This window comes from Caloenas nicobarica, chromosome Z (genome assembly GCF_036013445.1).
Source record: "Caloenas nicobarica isolate bCalNic1 chromosome Z, bCalNic1.hap1, whole genome shotgun sequence".
Taxonomy (NCBI): Eukaryota; Metazoa; Chordata; class Aves; order Columbiformes; family Columbidae; genus Caloenas; species Caloenas nicobarica.
In genome coordinates this window covers 21,060,186-21,080,276 of record NC_088284.1, presented here as the reverse complement: position 1 = coordinate 21,080,276, position 20,091 = coordinate 21,060,186, and the positions used below count along the sequence as shown (strand labels likewise).

Here is a 20,091-nt window from a genome sequence, read left to right as displayed (position 1 = left end):
CCTTTGAAAAACACCTTTCAGTTCCAATCAAAAATATAAAAATCTTAGGGCTTGTATACATAGTATTTCCCACCACTTCAGCTACACTCATTTAGTTACAGCAGTACCAGTTCTTATACACACATACTTTAACCAATTTAAATCATATCTACAACAGCTATGTTTCACTGGATAAAATACCAGGTTAAACTAATATGGCTGAAGTACGGCTTAAGACCATTTATTTAAGTGTTCCAACATTAGGTACTTGCACTGCAGAAAATAAATAATTTCAGGTACATTGTAGCAAAGTTTCCAATAACGACAAGCCTGCAGATGTATTTCACTTTGTTCCTTAAAATCACCATATAAGCAAGCATATAAACTATCAAATGTCTGTGTTTCATTTCTAACCACAGAAGTAGCAAATCTAAAAGAACAGGAGTGTAAAAGATAAAATGCAATTAATATTAAAAAAATCTTACCTTTATTAGATTTTGATGACTTGTTCTTGTTAGCTTTAAAACAAGAGCCCCTTGATTTATCTTCTCTATCCTTAATAAATTTCTGCACATCATCCAACGAAAGCTTTTGAAGGACAACTACAGGCTTAGCTCCTTTATTTAGATCTTCAACTAGACCAATCTTCTCTACTTTGTCCTTCTGTTCACCTCTAAATTCAGTTTTCCTTGACTCCTGAGTAACATTGCCATCTTTATCACGCTTGATTTTTGGAATGACAAAATGTTTCAATGCACCAGATCTTGCCCCCAACAAATAACTGGGAAACTCTGCTTTATTGTCAGCATGTGCTTTATTACTATCTACTTTACTCTTATTACCATCTGTCCTTCGTTCATCTTTGCTGTTGGGAGACTTAAAACCAGGCTTATCGGGTCTTGATTTACTAGAATCTCCTTTACATTCTTGTTTAATACGAGGGCTGTCAGGTCTTGATTTCTGATCCCCAGAAGAAAACCTTTCTCTTGATTCACCAGACTCATGCCTATGTTTCCTTTCAAATTTCTCAGGTTTTGAAACATCAGATTTAATACCATGCTTAGACTCGTGTTCATTTTTGTTTGAGGATCTCAAATATTCAGGTCTTCTGACCTTAGATGGATCTGCTCTGTATCTCTCTGACTCCCCCCTATCCTCACATCTTTGTTTAAGGCTATCATGGTCACGCCTCGGTGTATCAGAAACTGAACGCCCATCAGGCCTTTGTTTTGTTGGATCAGATCTACTTTCAGGTTTTACCCTTGAAGGATCAGATTTCACATCTAGTTTATTCCTAGATATTTCAATTTTCTTATCTGACAATGGTTTACTGGAGTCCCTTCTATTATCGTGCCTATGTTTCGGTGTTTCCGGCCTGCCTTCGCTCTTCTGTTTCGGTGTTTCCGGCCTGCCTTCGCTCTTCTGTTTCGGTGTTTCCGGCCTGCCTTCGCTCTTCTGTTTCGGTGTTTCCGGCCTGCCTTCGCTCTTCTGTTTCGGTGTTTCTGGCCTCTGCCTTATTTCCTGTTTGCCATTATTTTGTTTTCCCTCATTTTGTTTCATCTCTATTTGCCTGCTCTCATTTTGTTTTGATTCTGTCTGTCTGTTCTCATTTTGTTTCACTTCCATTTGTCTGCTTTCATGTTTAGCTTCTAACTGCTTGTTCTCATTGTGTTTACTTTCCAACCGTCTGCTCTCATTTTGCTGAAATTCCATTTGTCTGTTTTCATTTTGTGAGATATCCACCTTTTGACCCTCAAAGTCTGACTTTCTCCTAAAAATCTCAGGATGGTTTTCAGGTTTAAATTTAAGAACTCCGCCAGCATCTTCTTGGGGAACGCACACAAACCCGTCATTATACTGCTTAACTTCTTCAGGTTTTTTGATGGTGTCCAAATCCTGAGTTACCATTGCCTGAGAGTCCGCTCTTCCTGCTTGCTGCAGATCTATACTAACCATCAACGCTCGTCTCGCCCCATTTCCTGCAGAACCTGTCTCCTGAGAAGCTGCTCTATTCCCTCCAGTAGCACCTCCAGCCTCCTGTGGTTTGTTTTCTTGTTTTCGCTTCTTCAGAGGCTTATCTACAAGTTAAAAAAGAAAAATTACAAATTATATACGTAGACTGGTAAATGTCCAAGCAACCATGTCCATACCCCACCACTGCCACTAATGAATCCTCCCCAGCATATATGTGCAACACACAAAACCCATTGAATTTAAAAGCAATAATAAAACTTCTCTAGCTAATACTTTTTCATCTATTCAGACTATCATTCATTGTCAGTCTACAACAGGTGCCAACTAATCATTAAAAAAACTTTACCCTCAAAACATATGAAATCAAAATCCCTGTATAATTCCCAAGAGAACCATCTAATACAGCAGCTGCAATACACAACAACCAAACCCACCCCCAAGAAAAAATAATTTGAAAATCCAAACTAATCAATTATGCTTGAAGCAAAAGTCTGCAAACAGAAAGTTAATGTACACCTCCACAACTACTTTTTGAGGAATACTACTACAAAAAGATTCTCTTCTGCAGATTCAGCCTGCTTCATTATGCATGAACTACGCAAGAATCTGCACTGCCTAAGACAGAGGTTCTCCCTACTTTGTTCAGTCCATCAGTTGAACGTCATACATATTTTAGACTGGGAACACACAAACAATAAACAAAAATCATTAAAATAACTCCAACACTCCATGCTTCTATTTGAAGCAAAGCAGTATACCAAAAGTTGGAGTCTACACCATAACACGTATGTATTAGTGGGTGGCCACTACACACTTAAGAGCTTGAGTATTTTCCCTTTGCAACTCTAACACTTTTCATGGATGAAATAAAAGTTCAGTGATAATTTTATGTAGTGTCAAGAGCCTGACCCTCTAATAAGCATTTCGGTTTATACTAAAAAGTTATTAAGAGCAGAATAAAGAAAAATAAAGTGAACGCCCGCCACACACCCTGTAATTTGGTAGAATTCATAGAAATGAGAAACACATGGAAGTATCCAAAAGGGATATATAATCAGGGAATATGACTAAATCTAGGGAATGACTAAATATAGGTTGGAAATTCTGTTCTGGATCTATTGTCAAGATGTCTAGACCATAAATGTAATATAAGAAACATAACTTATTTTGTGCCTACATTTGTGGTGCCTTATCACCAGATGCAATGAACCAGGTCTCTTTTTGGGAGCAGGAAAATGAATGGTATGGAGGATGCAATCAAGAAAAAGGGAAATAAACTCCAAGGAAAAAACCAAAACAAAACCAAAACCAAATGCCATCCTCTCAAGTTGTAAACCAGAATTATAACACCTGAGTTCTAATTTCTATATTTGTAGAGGATTCTTATTTAGAAGAATTGAAAATTTTAAGGACCATCTCCAAAATTAACATCAGAATACAATAACACGTAGTAACATGGTCAGTTCCAGTGAAGCGAAGAGACTTTTTCCCCCACCATTTTCATTCTCGAATCTATTTGTACAGCTCTGATTTCCTAAAACTCCAAAATTATGTGCAAGTTTTAAGACAGATGCAATGAACTCCATGCAGGCACTGGTCAACTGCAAATAAGGAACTTTTCAAATTCAATAAAAACCTGTAGGAATGCCTGCCAACTTTATGATAGACATGTGAAGCAAAATAAATTTCCCATATCAAAAGCACAGCTTTTTGGCATGAAGATTTTTTTTTTCTCTGAGAACTTAGGGAAATTCATTTCCCTACACTACTGATTAAAATGAACATATTTTTTTGAAACCTTCATGCAGCGACAAAAAAAATGTTTTTTTCCCTGTGACTAAAAGGACTTTGACCTCACTGAGCTTCATGGCAGGTCTTAGGAATGGTCATGAACTAGAAGTTTTCAGACAATAGGTTTCAAATTAGAATAAAAAGATCTATCTATATTTTATATATATATATGGTAATACACAAACAGCCACACACATCGTTACCTTGCTTCACTATTGCAACTCTTATAAACACAAATCGAGAAACTTGTGCTCTTAGGAAAAAGTCAGCTTTTTCATCTGAACACAGCCACACTGAAAAAAGTCCTTTAAAGCTCTGATGGTGGATCTAACAGTAGCTTTTAAGACATTACTGTTATCTGCCCCATTCCTTTAACTAATGTTATCACCTGTAGCAGAAGGGAATACACATTCGTATTTCCACAAGTGCATTTCATCGTCCAATGGTATCACCTTACGGCACTAATGAAGATGGCCTGCATTAACTTACTAGGCTGAACAAGTCAGTTAAGAGCCAAGCAAATGTTTCCCTCTGCTACCACTACTATAGAAGCAAGGTAGATGGCCAGGAGCTATGATGCTTTAAACAGCTGTAGCTGGATCAACCAAAACTCACCTTTCAGAGCCCTCATGCGGAAGGCTCCAAGATTAAACAACCAAAACCATTCAAGTAGGACCAATTTTCTCGCTTGAACTTCTGTAACTGACCAGGCTCAAAATGCTGCTGCTCTTCATCATCCCAAACGTCAAATTGTAAGTTGAAAATATATAAGTAGATGATCACATGACAACTTGGCATACATATTCCCTCTAAATACAGAGCTCTTCTGTTGTACCTTCTTCATTTCTCTTGACAACAGAATATTGATGTTTTAGTAAGTTATTATAACCACAACCTAGTGACATCTTAGCTGAGAAGAAAGGGACACCTTCAAAGTTTTCTTTTCCTAAATGGCAAGATGATTGCAGAGTTACAGTTTACTCCTAGATTTCTTCATTTTCCAGTCCATCTTGATGGTGATCCTCAGAACTAGACTTGATCATTACTGTTTTGCCTCTATGAGATTTCTGAATCTAGGATAAAAAAAGCTGGCCCAAGTATATGGAAATATAAGGTTGTACTACGGCATAAAAGGTAGGAAGAGTACCTACTACCACTGTGTTCATCCAGCATAATGAAAAAACTCCATCGAATGAGCAAAAAAACTTAAGTTGCCATGAGAGCTACGGAAATCTGAAAGACGAAATGTACCATTCGGCTTCAAGGGCTTTATAAAATCTTGAACTCATTTTGAACTATATGAGAACAAGAATCAGAGAGGCAAGGAGAGAGTAATTAACCTCTGAAAACAGATGTCTTCGTATCTTCTCTTTTACAAACATATGTAAGTTTGTGTATATCTACTTTGTTAAGGCATGAGTCTCAAGACTTCCTAGGGGTTTGATGAACAGATGAACTTTGGATCTTTTACGATATCCATTCAAATATACTTCATATCCTTCAAGGCATCAGTGTCCAAGATTCATCCACTTAATTCCATAGATAGTAGAATTTCTTTTTTTTTTTTTTTTTTGTTTTTTAATCAGGATCTAGGACTTGGTCAAAATATCAGACCAATGTTTCTCTTTCAAATCCTGCAGACCTAGATTCAAAGCTTGCCACAGTTCTGAACATGTAGGCTCACAAGCTCTTGAGACTAATGAAGCGTGATCAGGACCTTTTTGCTTTGTAACTGTTTTCATAATAAAAGGAATATGTAGTAAGCCACAGAAGAGTTTTCTATCTGTATTAGAGATCAGGTATCCAAGTCCTTTGTTTTCAGATTTTCTTTTTATGGACATCTTTCACTCCTGCCCCCTGCCCAGGAATGCAGATACGTTCAAAATATTTTTACATTTTGTTCAACTCTTCAAAAAAGTTTATGACAGTTTAGAGTACAGTCTGATCCCAGTTATTCTCTTATTTACACATCCTTTTGGTTTGGTAAATTCACATGGATGTCATCTTTACATTGCAACATGCTCACCAGAAGGCAGTACCATGGTAGTCAAAGCAAGATCACAGAATCACAGAATGTGATCATAAGCTACCTTATTCTAAAAAGACATTAGGAGATATTCTGTAAAATTAAATGGTCCACTGTGGTGCAACAAACAAAACTTTACAGGAACCAAAAGTTTGAAATGGAAAAAAAAAGATTAGCTGGATTTCCAAATGGTTCTCTCTCGCTTGTCGTCTTATGAACAGTATTCCTGGAGACAGGTTGTGGCATTCATCTTTGGAAATATCTGTATGTCAAAACGACAAGCACTTTCAGATTTAGAAATTAATTAATTACTGTGGAGTATTTGTGCAAAAAAACATTGCACTGGAATAACCAGATACTGTGAGTCAATTGTGATTTGAAGAATATCCATCCTGCAATTGGATATGCCTGGAAGCTGAGCAAGTGTTAGGGACAGCAGCTAGATGAAGAGAGTTGTATTAAAGAAGTATCTCCATTCTTCCATTTAACCTGCAATCTCTCCAAAGCAGCAATGAGAACACCATTAGTGCTGAAGTCTCCAATGTTACAGTTTTCTTGCAAACCTGATAATTGCCCTAAATCTCGGATTAAACTCATTCAACGGGTGTAACAGGATGATATCCTAAAAACTTCTAGAACTGCTTGTCCTAGCAAACTCAAACAGGGCTTTGTAAATATATGTGAAAAGGCAACGAGCCTAAATAATAACCATGTCCATTGTTGCTAAGATCCATTTTAGCAGAATGGCAAGACTCCACGTTATTAACACTGTTTGGTAGACTCTAAATTCCAGAGATTTCTCAATGATCTTGAATGATATCGAAGACACAACAGAAATTATCACCTCCCCATTCTAAGGGACTCAACTGGAGACTTAATATCCAAGATGGTTAAATGTGAATGTACTCCACTTCAGACCCGCAAAGAAGACTGATCCACTAATGCTGAATTCTGGATAAACCATTTTGATGACTTGAGTACAAACTTTCTTTTTTTAAAGCATAATAATTAAAAGTTTTGTATCTTAAAGCTCTACACTCTTCAGAAGTGACCGGGATATGCCTCCGCTCATCTGAACTATTGAAATCAGCAATGAATAAATTTAACCCAAATATACCATTCCTAAGCAGGTATTACTTACTGTCAAACCTTCCATTTTTAACATCAGAGAGAAGTCAGCAGAGACCAATTACAAGCTTATCTCATTTAAGCTAATGGCCAAGGTTAGGAATTTTCAGCAGATAACATATATGTCTAAATAACAAATTTATGTTTACTTACAACTGTTTTCTTTTCTTAGTTATTTTTCACAGATCAAAGCCCCTTGTCCCCCCCACCCAACGGTATTGTGTAGACCACAAAAATCTAAAGCAATTAATCTAATTTGGGTACAAGGAAGGTTTAATACTACTTTAATGGTACCGATGGATGACCTACCAATGGAGTGAGGGCAAATATCCATTCTTATCTTTCTGCTACTTCATGAACTTTCCGCATTACTGACCATGAGAGCTTGCTCTCACCTGACATCTCCTCAAAGCCATATTCCAATAAACAAAGAACTGAAAAACCAAAAAGAACTCTTCCCATTAGTAGAAGAGATTCTCACAGTACTAGGTCCTCCTCTTGAAGGAGAGACTTGGCAAACACAGGTCAAAAACTATTTTCACTGCTTGCTCCTTACAGAAGAAACTAAGAGTCGTGATCCTGGCATAGGAAGCGTTACAGAACAAAATCTCTGAAGCAGAGACCAGAGCACAGAGGGCTTCCAGCTGCTGCTGTTCAGAGGAAGGGATTTTTAAGAATCTGAACAGAAACAGCTGCTAATTTTTAGTAGCCCCTTAAGAGACTTTATCAAACTTATGGTCACTGTACAAAAATGAAAGCCCATCAGGAGGGATGTCCAAACTCATTCAGGACAAAACACAGAAAGATACACGAGTCTCTGACATGCCTCAAGGTGTAGGAGACTTCAGAACCTTAATTTTGGTAAAATTTTGCTTGCTTTTTAAAATGTAATAATAATGTGATCAGGATAATGAGAGAATGAAATATGACCTTATGAATTTTTGTACTTAAGGATGTCTGGTAACTCATTCTACACTGTCAACTATAGTAATACGATATAAACATTAGACTAGAAAATAACAAAAATAGAACTACAGAAAAGTATAATCAAGCATCCAGACTTGTTTAGAGACTGGAAGCTGTAACTTAACCTCCCTGAAATTAATAGTACTTTTACAATACGATTAATTCATCTATGAGATAGATTTTTCTGATACAAATGCTGGGGTTTTATCCATGTGATTACTTTGTGAAGAATTATAGTTTTGTAAACTCAATTGTTCAAATATCTGACCAAACCTGAAGTGCAATTAGTTTTGAAATACACATTAACTATTTTCACAAGAATAATGCAATACACAAACAGCAGACTTAATGAAAGCTACTTATGTATCACTTGCAGATTAACACATCCAATTAGTTTTTAATTCATTTGTATAAACAGCAAACTTTAGAAATAAGCAATGACTTTAAAATCTCCCTTCCAGATGTTGATTTGATTCTGACAGCATACTTTGTAATCTTCAGTTAACTAGATTAACATTTACACTGCATGATAACAAAAAAAAAGTCTGTCTTCTTAGGCTGATGTCAAGAATAATCTTAGTGACTATGAACTACAGAAATGCTGGTCTTAAACTTAAGAAAGTTTATTACTTATACATGCCATTTCTTTAGCAAGATTTACATCCATTATAGAGAAGTGATTCTCACAGAACAAAATTAAGTCATTACTGGGTAAGAAATATTAAAAATCCTCCCATCAATCTAACAGAGACATTCAGGGCCATACACTACATGCAATTTGTATTTAATTTTCTAATCTTAGTTTATGCTACAGATTAAAAAAACAAACAAACAAAACAAACCAAACAAAAAAGCAACACAAAAAAACCCCCAAACCAACCAACCAACAAAAGCCAACAACAAACAAAACCTTCTAACCAAACTGCTAGGTTTCAGTTGTTTTCTATACCTGCTGACAAGAGCAGGTGTCTGCACTACTCTCCATGAAGCACAGCCTGGGATAAACGAGGGAATTTGATTTCATGTTACACAGGCGCACCACAATAAAGTAAATGCCATTAAAAAATATACCTCTACTGTTTTTTTAAACCTGTTTTTCATTCAATCAGTATTTCATTCTTTATAAAAAATATAAAAGAATGTAATTTTTTCTAGACAGATAGAAACATTGCAACACTTCATTGCAATTTCTCTAGATAGCAGAGGAATTTCTTCCCCTTTTCTTAAAACACATCTGAACACACCCACCACCCCCCCCCCCCCCAAATCTTGCAAAGCTGCTTTTTTCTTGGGAAAGCTATGTGAGGTGCCAGTTTCATCCTTTATGTCACACTATGAAAAACAAACCTAATGAAACCTTATATACAAAAAATACCCGATACATAATTCTCACATTGTCCTACTACATAGGGACACAATTATTTAATATTTTACACTGTATCATTTCATCTTCTAGTGTTAGTGACTGTAATCTTCTGCAAGATTACTACACAAATGACTACACTTGTAGCTCGATTTTTAAGGACATAAAATCCCTATAGTATATTTTTTTAAATGAATGCCAATATACTAGTTATAATTCCATGTTCTGTCATTTCTTTAATTGGCTGCATAAAATCAGACATAAACAAACTATTAATTTTTAAGTGTTCTTCTCCTAGTTTCCTCTTTGGGGAACTTTTGGGGGGAGATCAGTAATGGGGAGAAAGGGATAGGAGCTGGATAAGAACTTAAAAGGTAAGAGAAAAAGGTTACTTACCTATAACTGTAGGTTTGACAGTTTTGCTCCGGCAGATTCACACTCCTGGGATGTGTGTCTCTGCTGCTATGGGCTTGGAACGAACTAAAAAAAGAACGGCCCACAGCAGGCATCCAAATGCCCCCTAACTGATCCAATTATTGGAAATTAAGTTATTACAGCTTCACTTCTTCCTAATTCAAAGAATCCACAGGAAGATTCCAAAGAAGTAGGTAAAATGGATCCTCAGAGGTAAAATATATAGGGGAAAAAACCACAGATACAAGTAGGTGTGTCTCATTTAAAAAATTATTCTAAAGCTTTTAAGTTTTAAAAAAAATATTAGCCTCCCAATGAAATGGTTAGTGATTAATGATTTCATTACTCTTCTCACAAACTCCAGAGAACAGTGCCCTTTTACAAGTAAAAATAGAACACTTCAATCTGTTAAGACAGCTGCTTAATATGAAAGTGTCTTTGAAGTAGCCTAAAATGTAACAATGAATACACAATACTATGTATGGAAGAGTTCAAATTAAAATTTAACAATCTGAATAAAATTGAAAAACTAAAGCAATTTGAGAAAAAGTCTCTGAAGAAGATGGGTTATTTTTCATTTTTTTCAAGTAATTTTCAAGGTTATCTTCCCTCTTCCCCTTCCTAGATAACTCAGAGCTCCTTTTAATATTTGTATCTTAACTATTTTTGATTCACAGTATGTGGGATTTTTAGAAAAACATGAAAGTTCTTGAGCTATAAAACTCAAACCAGAAAATTAATTCAGTAGCAAGTCTAAATCTTGAATAAAAAGAGCTTAATGTAGGAAAGGTTTAGACTGAAACTGACTGACTAGCTTTGAACTACTTGACTATACACAAAAATAACTGACTTGCATCTGAACAGTGGCAAAGCAAGAGTTAAGGCAAAGAACTGAGGTTACCAAAATGAAATTTCTCCCTCAACATCCCTCCCCAGCACCAAACAAGAGGGCAAGAAAAAAAAAAAGAAGATTCCTGAGAAAACCAGAAACTCCTAGGACATAATTTTCTAAAACTCAACAGGATTTCCTATATTTTCTTGGAGTAGTCAACTTCAGAATGTGAACAAAGCACAACTCCAGTTAAGTGAACAAAATACATTCTGAATATGGACCTCTTCTTAAGTATTCAACAGCACCAAGTAGCACAGGAAATGTGACTACTGATGGTGATGAGAAGAAAGTATGCATGAAGCTTCATTACCTTTCTAAAGGGATTATATAATCAAAATATCATGATGAACGTAAGCAGAGGATGGTTCACTTGTTGACTGTTGTGGAAAAATACAATTCCTTTTCTGTATTAGCCCTTCTGAATAACTTTTTTTCCAACTCGGATAAAGTGAATCTTGATAAATAATAGCTGGATCTATCTGTAGTACTACATATCCTTTTAAAAGAGAAGATATGATGTAGTGTTGATTGACAACTTGTACCTGATGAAGATATAGAGGCGACTGTGAGAGGGCAATGACAACTGAAGATCTGAGGCATGCCACATTCCACGGGCTTATTTATTTGTTCTGAGGCTATTAAACATAACAGACGTATCAGAAGGTACCATTTTGTGCCAAGTGCCTTGATCTCCAAAATCTCCAACTATTTCTTTCATTCACAGGTACAGACAAATTACTTGCAAAATTAATCAACAGAAAGAGGCTTCCTTGATGGAAGAAGTAGGAAGAGGAGATGGACTCTTGTCCTCCCACACAGAGGACAAAGACGAAACCAACTTTTTCAAACTTTGCATCTATCATGATGAAAAGACCACATAATCCACATAATTCAAGATCCAAGTAGACCAAAAGGATAGAATTATAAAAACAGAGTTCTGAAAAGCACTCAGATATGAGATAAAGATCCATATTATAAAGTCTCTCCTTATGCATATCTGACATATGTTAGGTCAAATCTGCCAGATTTTGCATTAGTGATTCTTGCACTAAGAATTTCTTTTTCAGAAAGCAAAAGCATGACAATCAGGTTCCAGAAAGCTATGCTGCTCTTCAAAGAAGATATTTCTGCTAAACCCCATGTTAGTTCCACCTCTGAAACAGAGAATGCTTCCCACCTTGAGAGGCTTTGTTTGGTGGAAGCTAAATATTTTAACTGTTTTGTTACAATTAAGGATTTATTAAGGAAAGTTCTGTAATTACCAAAGGGCTCCAAATCCCCATTTCCCACCTGTACCAAGCATTATAAAAAACAAACAAACAAACCAACCAAAACCAAAAAACAACAAAAACCTTAGCATTGTCTTCAGCAAATGTAGCAGCTGTGTAATTTTTAGCAAGAACTCCCCAAAAAATATCTCTGCCTCTCCTCTGGAATAAACAGTTCTACCACACTACTGGTTCCAAGCCTCAGAAGGAACATGTCACATCATCTGAAGCCTTAAAAGGAAAGCATCGGAAAACCTTTGATGAAGTGCAGTACTACAGAGATTTCATGTCGGGGGGGGGGGGGGGGGGAGGAAAAAAAAAAAAAAGTAAAAAAAAAAGCAGAGACCACTAATCCTCTATGAAAACCTGTGAGTACAAATCTACTCAAAGTGACTTATAAAAGACAACATCTGCCTACACAGAAAGTGTAGTGTCACTGTAATATGTATTCCCATGTCTTACTTACAAAAGCAGCAAAGATGCTTTCATGCAGATTTTAGCATGTGCTGGCAATTTGAGTAAGTTCTCTAGAGGGATGCTTGCTATTGTACAGCATTAGCTACCACTATGCATTCCCACTCTACTTAGACTGAGTGCATGCTACAGTCACACTATTTTTTTGAAATAATGTGATCAAAATTTACGGTATATGTACTAAAATGCATAAATGTCAGGCTTTTGCATAAATACAGGATACAGCTTTGCAAAAATGAATGATGTATTAGGAGTTACGGGAAGTGTTTCTAACATACGTATTCCCATAGGAAGAATAAAGGAAGCTTCCTCCTGAAGTCACACCAAACCAAACAGCTATAACGAGAACAATCCCAGAGTGTATCAACCTGTTGATATAGTACAAACTTAAAAGCCATGACAAAAGTATAACCAAAAAATAAGAACCATGTTCTTCCAAAGACACAACCTTTCAGGAAATCTGTCCAAGACTGCTAAAAATCCTTCTACTCAATACCATTAATTCCTGGCTAAAACCTCAGTGAAAAGAGCTGCTGTCTGGCATAAGGGCAACTTACCACAAATGAATAAATAGTGATGATTAGTCCCAATATTAGGCAGCAACTCTTGCACCTGATTCATAGCAATTGGAGGAACTCAGAAAGAACTGAGACGTGGCAGAGGATGCAGGTAGAAGGGAATCATAAGGCTGGAATCCTTATTTGGGAAGATGATTATTGCACAGTAGTGAAGGGGACAGATCACACTCTATAAAAATCACTCCTTTCCCCCAAAAGAAACAAATCGTAGTCTATCCGTGTCTATGTAATTAAGGCAAACAAACTTTACAAGTAATGTTCAACATTTCCTGAAAGCCATAACAAAAGAGAAAGTGCGTTATAGTCTTGTTCTAAGTGTTTCAAGGCTGCTATGCGCCATCAAAAATGCACTGCATTTTTCCAGATGTTTCTCAGCTAAAACAAGGTGGAGATTCTATGCACAGTGTGTCGATATAAAAGTAGCTTTTGAAGTACTAGGAGACAAACCACAAACTTTCCATGAATAAATTTAGAATTAGTAAAAGAGATGTAAGCAAAGTAACAAATTCCCCATTTCAATACATCAAAATTTAAGACAGAGATCTATTTTGAGGTGATCACACATATTCTTCATATATTCAAACACAAGGTTTTGTAGAAAGACTTGATTTAGTTACCATATAAGAAATATCTAAGAAGTTAAACCTTTTACTAACTGCAACAACCACATTTACAAACACACACACAGAGAAACACTCTCTTCGTCCTCCCCTTCACTCCCAGCTCCAGCATACTTTAAAAAAAAAAAAAAAAAAAAATTGAATATGGAGAAAATTTGTGCTCTTTCTGCTGGTTAAATACCCAAACTGTATGTAAATTCAGTTGTGTCCATGTAAATATGTCCAAAACTGAAAATTTTTCCTACGAACTTTCAAAATAAGAATTTGTGCTGTTTTCCACTCAACAATATTTTTCTTGGGAGTATCTAATAAATTAGCATTATGCTATAGAAGACTTTTTTTTTCTCAGAAGTTAAACACAGTGCAGAGGAAGCTTCTGAAAAATACTTATGTTAACCTATTAGTATCTAATATATAAAATACATCTTATCTTCAAGACTTACACGTGGACTTCGCACTTACATTTGAGATTTCTGAAGCCTAAGACCTTCAAACCAGTTAACAACAGAGAAGAAACAAAACAAAACAAACCCAAAGATGATAGATTAAATGAAATCAGTTAAGATGACCAGTATAGCTACTGAAGTGAAAACACTTCAGAGGCTAATTTGGTTCTGTGCTAGAGACCATACAGATATATGGTAGTACTCTAAAGTTTCTAATGTCTACATAATAATAAATATCCAGTTAAACAAACAATGGAGACAACATAGTAGTATGTATTACCCAATCATTATACTGCCCTTAAAAGAACAGATGTGATTTTGAGCTAATACCTCCTTAACATTAAGTTCAAATGGGAATATGAATAGAAATGGGATAAAGGAGTTTGCCTGTATTTTCTCAAATCAGGCAACATGAGTAGTTAATTCGTAATTCTAATACCAATACTTATTACAAATTTTGATTCATGGTACTGCTGGGATTTTAGACACTATAAATGTCAACTGTACTTCAATCAGTCTTGTGGTTCAAAATAAGAGTAGCTTAAAAAGAATTTCGAAACATAAGAACTTCACATTCCATCCATCAAGACCCCAAATAAAGAATAACAGATATTAAAAGTATGCATATATGGGAGATCACAGTTCATTGTTGGAGGGGAATGGAGGTGAATGTCGTAGAAGAACCTATACTGAGTAAACAGACTTGAATTATGTGACAGTGACAGGAAGCTTTTATAGATATCGAGATATATATATGGGTTTTATATGCAAATATATATTTATATAATATATATAGTGTATAAACACACACACAATCCTTTTACCTTTATCTTGCACTTCTTTTGAAAATCGCTCCCTTTCAATAGCTGATTCACGTTCTATCCGCTCAATTTCAGCCAATGCATCCAATTCTACTTCATCATATGACGTTATAGTTCCTTGTTGCGAAACCTGTTGCTGTGTCTGTACCACAGGAGTCTGAGGTTGTTTTGCAGCAACTGAAGTGTTCTGTTGTAAAACAGGCACTTGTTGTGCCTGAAGGAAAGCTGTCTGTTCGTGCTGCGGCAAACACTGAGCAGCGTTTAGTGGGCGGTTAACATCCTGTGGAGTAACGGGTGTTTTAGAAGTCTGTCCTGGGTACTGCACATTAAAAGGAATATCACCCTCTGACACACTGCTGTTTTCCAAACCAGAAAGCATATCATCCTGCTGGTCCATATCCGAAGATCTTACACGAGAGAGTCTTAATGTAAGCTTAGTGGAGTCCTTGGAAGGAGAGCTAATGATATCATACATTGCAGCTTTTTCAGTCTGGTCTTTTTCATCCTTGCCTAACTTCATTTTCTTTTGTTTCTTTTGCTTTCTTTCTGGAGAATCTAACAGTATGTCTGGGGGAACATCTCTAGGTGATGAATAAGGTGGAGGCTGAGATTGTTGGATTAAAGGTTGTCTTGATCCTAGAATAATAATTCAGAAAAACTGAAGAGTTATGTTGTTTCAGGTTTATATAAAAACACACTAAACATAACCTACATAATTTTAATGTGTATTTCTACATATATCTGTGTTCACAAAAAGTCTAAATAAGATTGGTAGGAAGCACATCATTCCTAGATCAAGATGTAATCCAGATAGTTGCAGTGTTTTTCCTAGGAATTTTAGCAGTCCGCTGCAAGTAGAGAAGGGATCATTTCAGAGAAGATGGAACAAAAAAGCCCACCACCAAAAAGAATACATAAAAATAGTACCTGCATGTTCAGAGTATCAACTAATAGAAAATGGTCAATGAAAGCAAGTTGACTACAGAAAAAGGAAAGATCAAAAAGATTCTTAATAAGGCCCAGTGATGAAGACTTAGTGATCAGTGTATAGGCATTAGCCATTTCAGCCACACATTTTTAATTAAAGGAAAAAAAAAAAATCAAAACATACACTCCTTAATGTTAATTCTGACAGTTCATTTTTGACTTTAAAAAAATATATATATTTTAGGTAAACTTATTCCAACCTCCTCCACTTACTACTATCTAGAAAACACTAATTGTCATAGGCAAGAAGTGATAGAAAAATGCCTTATCTCCCCCATTCTTCATATGTTTTTTTAAACATACGAATTTTTACTTCTACATGCACTCATTACAAGCTTTCAGTGTATCTAGAGAAATTTTTAAAATAGGACATTTTTAATTAAGAACATTCTCCAATTAATCACATCTAAAATTTTTGTTCCTCAAATTAAACCAGCTCCCCATAACTGTCAGCCCAGAAAGCTTTGAAAAACAGAGAAGCTTTTCAACCTGTCCCAATTATAATTTTGAGCTATAATTTTTGGCTTAAAAATGAATACTGGGGGAGGGGGAGGGTGTTGTGGTGAAGAAAAGCCTGTTGGCTGGACCAATAGGGTCAGCCTCCTCTTGTTAAAGAAAATATTTATCAGGTTCCATCCACCCATTGGGAAACACTGATCTTCAGAAGCAGTGACTGAAATTCTTTCTTCTGGCTCAGGTCATCATAGGTCAGTACTTCTAACAGCAATCAAAAAATAATCGGAATACAGGTGCCTATATGCTTCCCTCAAAAAACACCACTAAACAAGAAGCAGCTTTATTCTGCAGCTTAGTTTTTTACCAGATATTTAAAGAAATATCAAGAATCATTAAGGAATTTACTGACCTGTAGATGAAAAAAAGAATGGGTACCTCTAGCAAAGCTTCAATTCACATGAAAGATATGCCTTTACTGATGACTTCTTTGCACAGACTACTATACTTATTTTCTCTCTCTAGTACATTCTGTGAGAAGTCCTATAACTTCCATGTGTAGAGAGCAGCATATGAAATGGGTTTATGTCACCTGTTCTTTACCAGGAGCAACAAATCCATATTCTGCCAATAACACCCACAATGTTGGGAAGGCCTGTTTTGACTCATTCTGATTCTCAGATCTTTCCACTACTTCTCTTCGCCTCCTCAAATTGGATACCACACTCAACCACCGGTACTGAAGTCCTGGCTAAGATCTCTCACTTGCCTTTCACCACAGTTGCTATTCTTGTCATGCTCCCTCCCCCACCCCAATTACTGTCTCTTTTGGTAATTTACAAGATTGTCTTAGTGTAATGTATATAAGAAATCATTAGCTACCGATTTCTTTTATGGTAACAACTACCACCCAGGAAATACAAGCTACATTTTTATTTTTACAAATATTAGAAGCAGCTCAGAACTTTTCAAAGACATCTTACTGACATCTTACTCTTTAATTATCTCTTCAATGAATACTTCTGAAGTTGTAACAGTGGAACATTTAGTGTTTTGCACAGCTACACTTTTAATAGAGGATATGGATATGATTCTCTCTTGTCAAACTTTTATGTAAATGTGACAAGATTGTTCTGATTTGGTATTAATTTGGTATTTGTCAAGCTGAAAAATAAAGCTGCAGCAACAGATAAGGTGGTTCTTTTTATCTTTTGGTAGACTTGAGGAGGTCAGAAGGATTTCAGTGCATTCCATTGAACATATTTAGAATCCAGTAAATGAAGAAACAAAAGTAAAGTTTTTCCTCTCCTAGGCAGCACTACGAATAGGTATTTGAAAGTATTTTGCTCCTGAAGGGAATTCCTGAAAGGTGTTCATAGTGAGGCCTATCAGCTGCATTTTAAGAGCACACGTTCTGGCAATACCTTCACATATTTCTGAAATGTTGCCTCTGGCAACAAGGAGGCTTAGAAGCTGCAATGCCTATGTTTTGAGGTGAAAAGAAATTGAAAAAGATGAAGCATTCTGGAACAGTTTCACTCTACCATAGACATTAGAAGTTTTGAACAGGTATCACACACTGAACATGTACCACATTCTTTTGGACGCTTAGACTTCAGAAAAGACATCACCCATTATACAGCGGGAGTTGTCCTGTTACTGTTGAAGTCAGTCTGGAATACTACCTATGGGAGAAGGCTTGGGCCATTTTATATCTGAGAACAAAACTCTTGCAAGACTTATTGATGACAGAAGAAATGTTTTTGTGGAAAAAATGCATAGACAGGCATGTATGATCTGTTTGCTGAACCAGTCAAGATTCCAAGCGTGAGAAGGTTTGTTCTACAAAATGCTCTCAATGTAGTAAATCATACAATGATCTTCAGAAACAACCTTTGGGAATGAACTGAATTTCAGAATATTATTTTAGAACAGAGAAATATGTAGGCATCTTTTGAGTCTACATCTAGGGCTGTGCAGTAATTCAGAAGGAAAAAAGTCTGATTTTCTGTAGATGATCTTCCATAGTATCAGCAAAAGAACTTTGTGCCATTTCTTGTTATATGGCAGGAATATGTAAAATTTGCGAGATATAAAGAGATTCTCCACTGATTTGGGAAGGTCATTGTATCTTTACTGAAGAGCAAATACTGATGGTCAACCAGATAACGCCAAACATAGCTGAGAAGCAAGTAACATCAACAGGAAATAAGGCCTCTACAGAGAATAAATACACCCATCAACAATACTTCCATAGTCTTTCAGTAACAGTCATTCTGATCACCCATTACAATCCTGGGACTGGTTTTCTATACTAATTAGTTTTCCTGCTGGTTCCAAGTGGTAGGTGGCATTAAGTATGGAACAACTTTTATCAATTGCTGTATTAATTTCTAAACACCTTTTTTCTGTGACTCTTGACTGATTTCTTACCAAATCTTTTATAATGCAAGCAACTACAAAATGCATCGCGTTGACAGTGACTCGGCCTTCTTAAAAATGTAGTTTCAAACCCACTTCTTGTTTACCCATGGAATGGCTTCACTTGCTCCTTGTGTCTCAGTGAATTGTGTAGCAAACAAATAAGCTCCTGTCCAGGAGACTGTACATATTACTGCCATCTCTATCTTGTGGTTTTTGTCTGCACGCTTACTCGCATTTTATGTAAGCATTCATGATACTTTCACTGATCATCTCTGAGCCTCTTCAGATGAAAGACTACTTGCCTTTCAAAGCTGATGTACCAATGTCACACAACTATCACATCCGTCATTGTGATCCACATGGTTAAAAAACAACTATTAAGGTTACCAGGAACTTTGGAGTCACATATTTTACAGAATTTTAAAGAATTACTAGCTTTCCACATGTACACCAACAACTTCCAAAGCACCACTCAAAACAGTTTCTTCATATTCCTATAACTCACTTGAAGGTAGATTCCCAGATGTTGACAGAAAGTCTTTCACTCATCCTACATTTTCTTTGCCAGAAGAATGGTTTCCTATGCATGAAAGCTGGAAAAAACTGCCAGTGAATAAAGAAGGACTGTGGTTCACAGCACGTTGGAGAGAAACTTCAGGAACATCCAGGTGCTATGCCTTTTAAAATCCATAGCAAAGTGATCCTTGAGACTCCAGGAACATCATTTAGGTGGGTACCAAATTGTCATATAAACCCGGACACAGCATTCCAGACCTTTTACTGGAAAAATCTTTGGAAAGAGAGACTTTAAGGAATGCATATGTGCTACACGTGGATTACTTGACCTCATAACCAAATAATTATATTGTAAATAAGTTCCTAAAGGCAGAAGCTGGGGAAGAGAGAAAAGAACCACAGCACCCATATTGCATTCATACTGATGTTTGTCTGTTGAAAAAGCTGAGAACCTGGTGATGACAGAACCCAAGGAACACACTACTATCAAAAGATTTTAAGAGACTGCAGTAACAATGTGTAATTGGAAGTGTCTCATTTTTTAAATTTAATATGATTCTATTTACCACTCACATAAATTGAATGTTTCCATGAAAATGGGATCAGACAAATTCACCCTGGAACTCTGGCTAAACCAACCTCAGAACTGGCAATAATCATATTGAGAATTTGTGCCTCCAGCAGACTCAAAATGGGAAACAGTCCCTTCAAAATGATGGTAAAAGATTGCTGGGCAGGGTATTATACATAGTCGGTATGATTTAAGAACATACTAGAAGAACAATCTCTCTGTAACAGAGATAATAATAAAGAGGTAGTCTTCCAAAGTGATATTGTTAAGAATAAGCATCAAAGAAAAAAAAAGTATTCTCTAAAGCAGTAGGCTTTGTGGACTAATGAGAACTGACTGCCACATTTGGACTTCAGCATGGCTTTCTATACAACTTCTCATAATAATTTCACTAACAAGC

General features: G+C 36.2%; 1 protein-coding gene across 5 annotated transcripts in view; it reads right to left on the bottom strand.

Annotated features, from left to right (window-relative positions):
• Nucleotides 1-20,091, bottom strand: part of NIPBL (NIPBL cohesin loading factor) — a 155,830-nt gene that overhangs the window by 60,110 nt on the left and 75,629 nt on the right. For 3 of the 5 annotated variants that reach the window (XM_065657827.1, XM_065657826.1, XM_065657828.1), the window contains 2 exons: nucleotides 14,744-15,376; nucleotides 465-2,057 (listed from right to left, as the gene is read on the bottom strand). In XM_065657827.1, coding sequence (XP_065513899.1) covers nucleotides 465-2,057; nucleotides 14,744-15,376 — 2,226 coding nt within the window. The remainder of the gene's footprint in view (nucleotides 1-464; nucleotides 2,058-14,743; nucleotides 15,377-20,091) is intronic. The other 2 variants (XM_065657830.1, XM_065657829.1) reach the window with 2 other exon arrangements.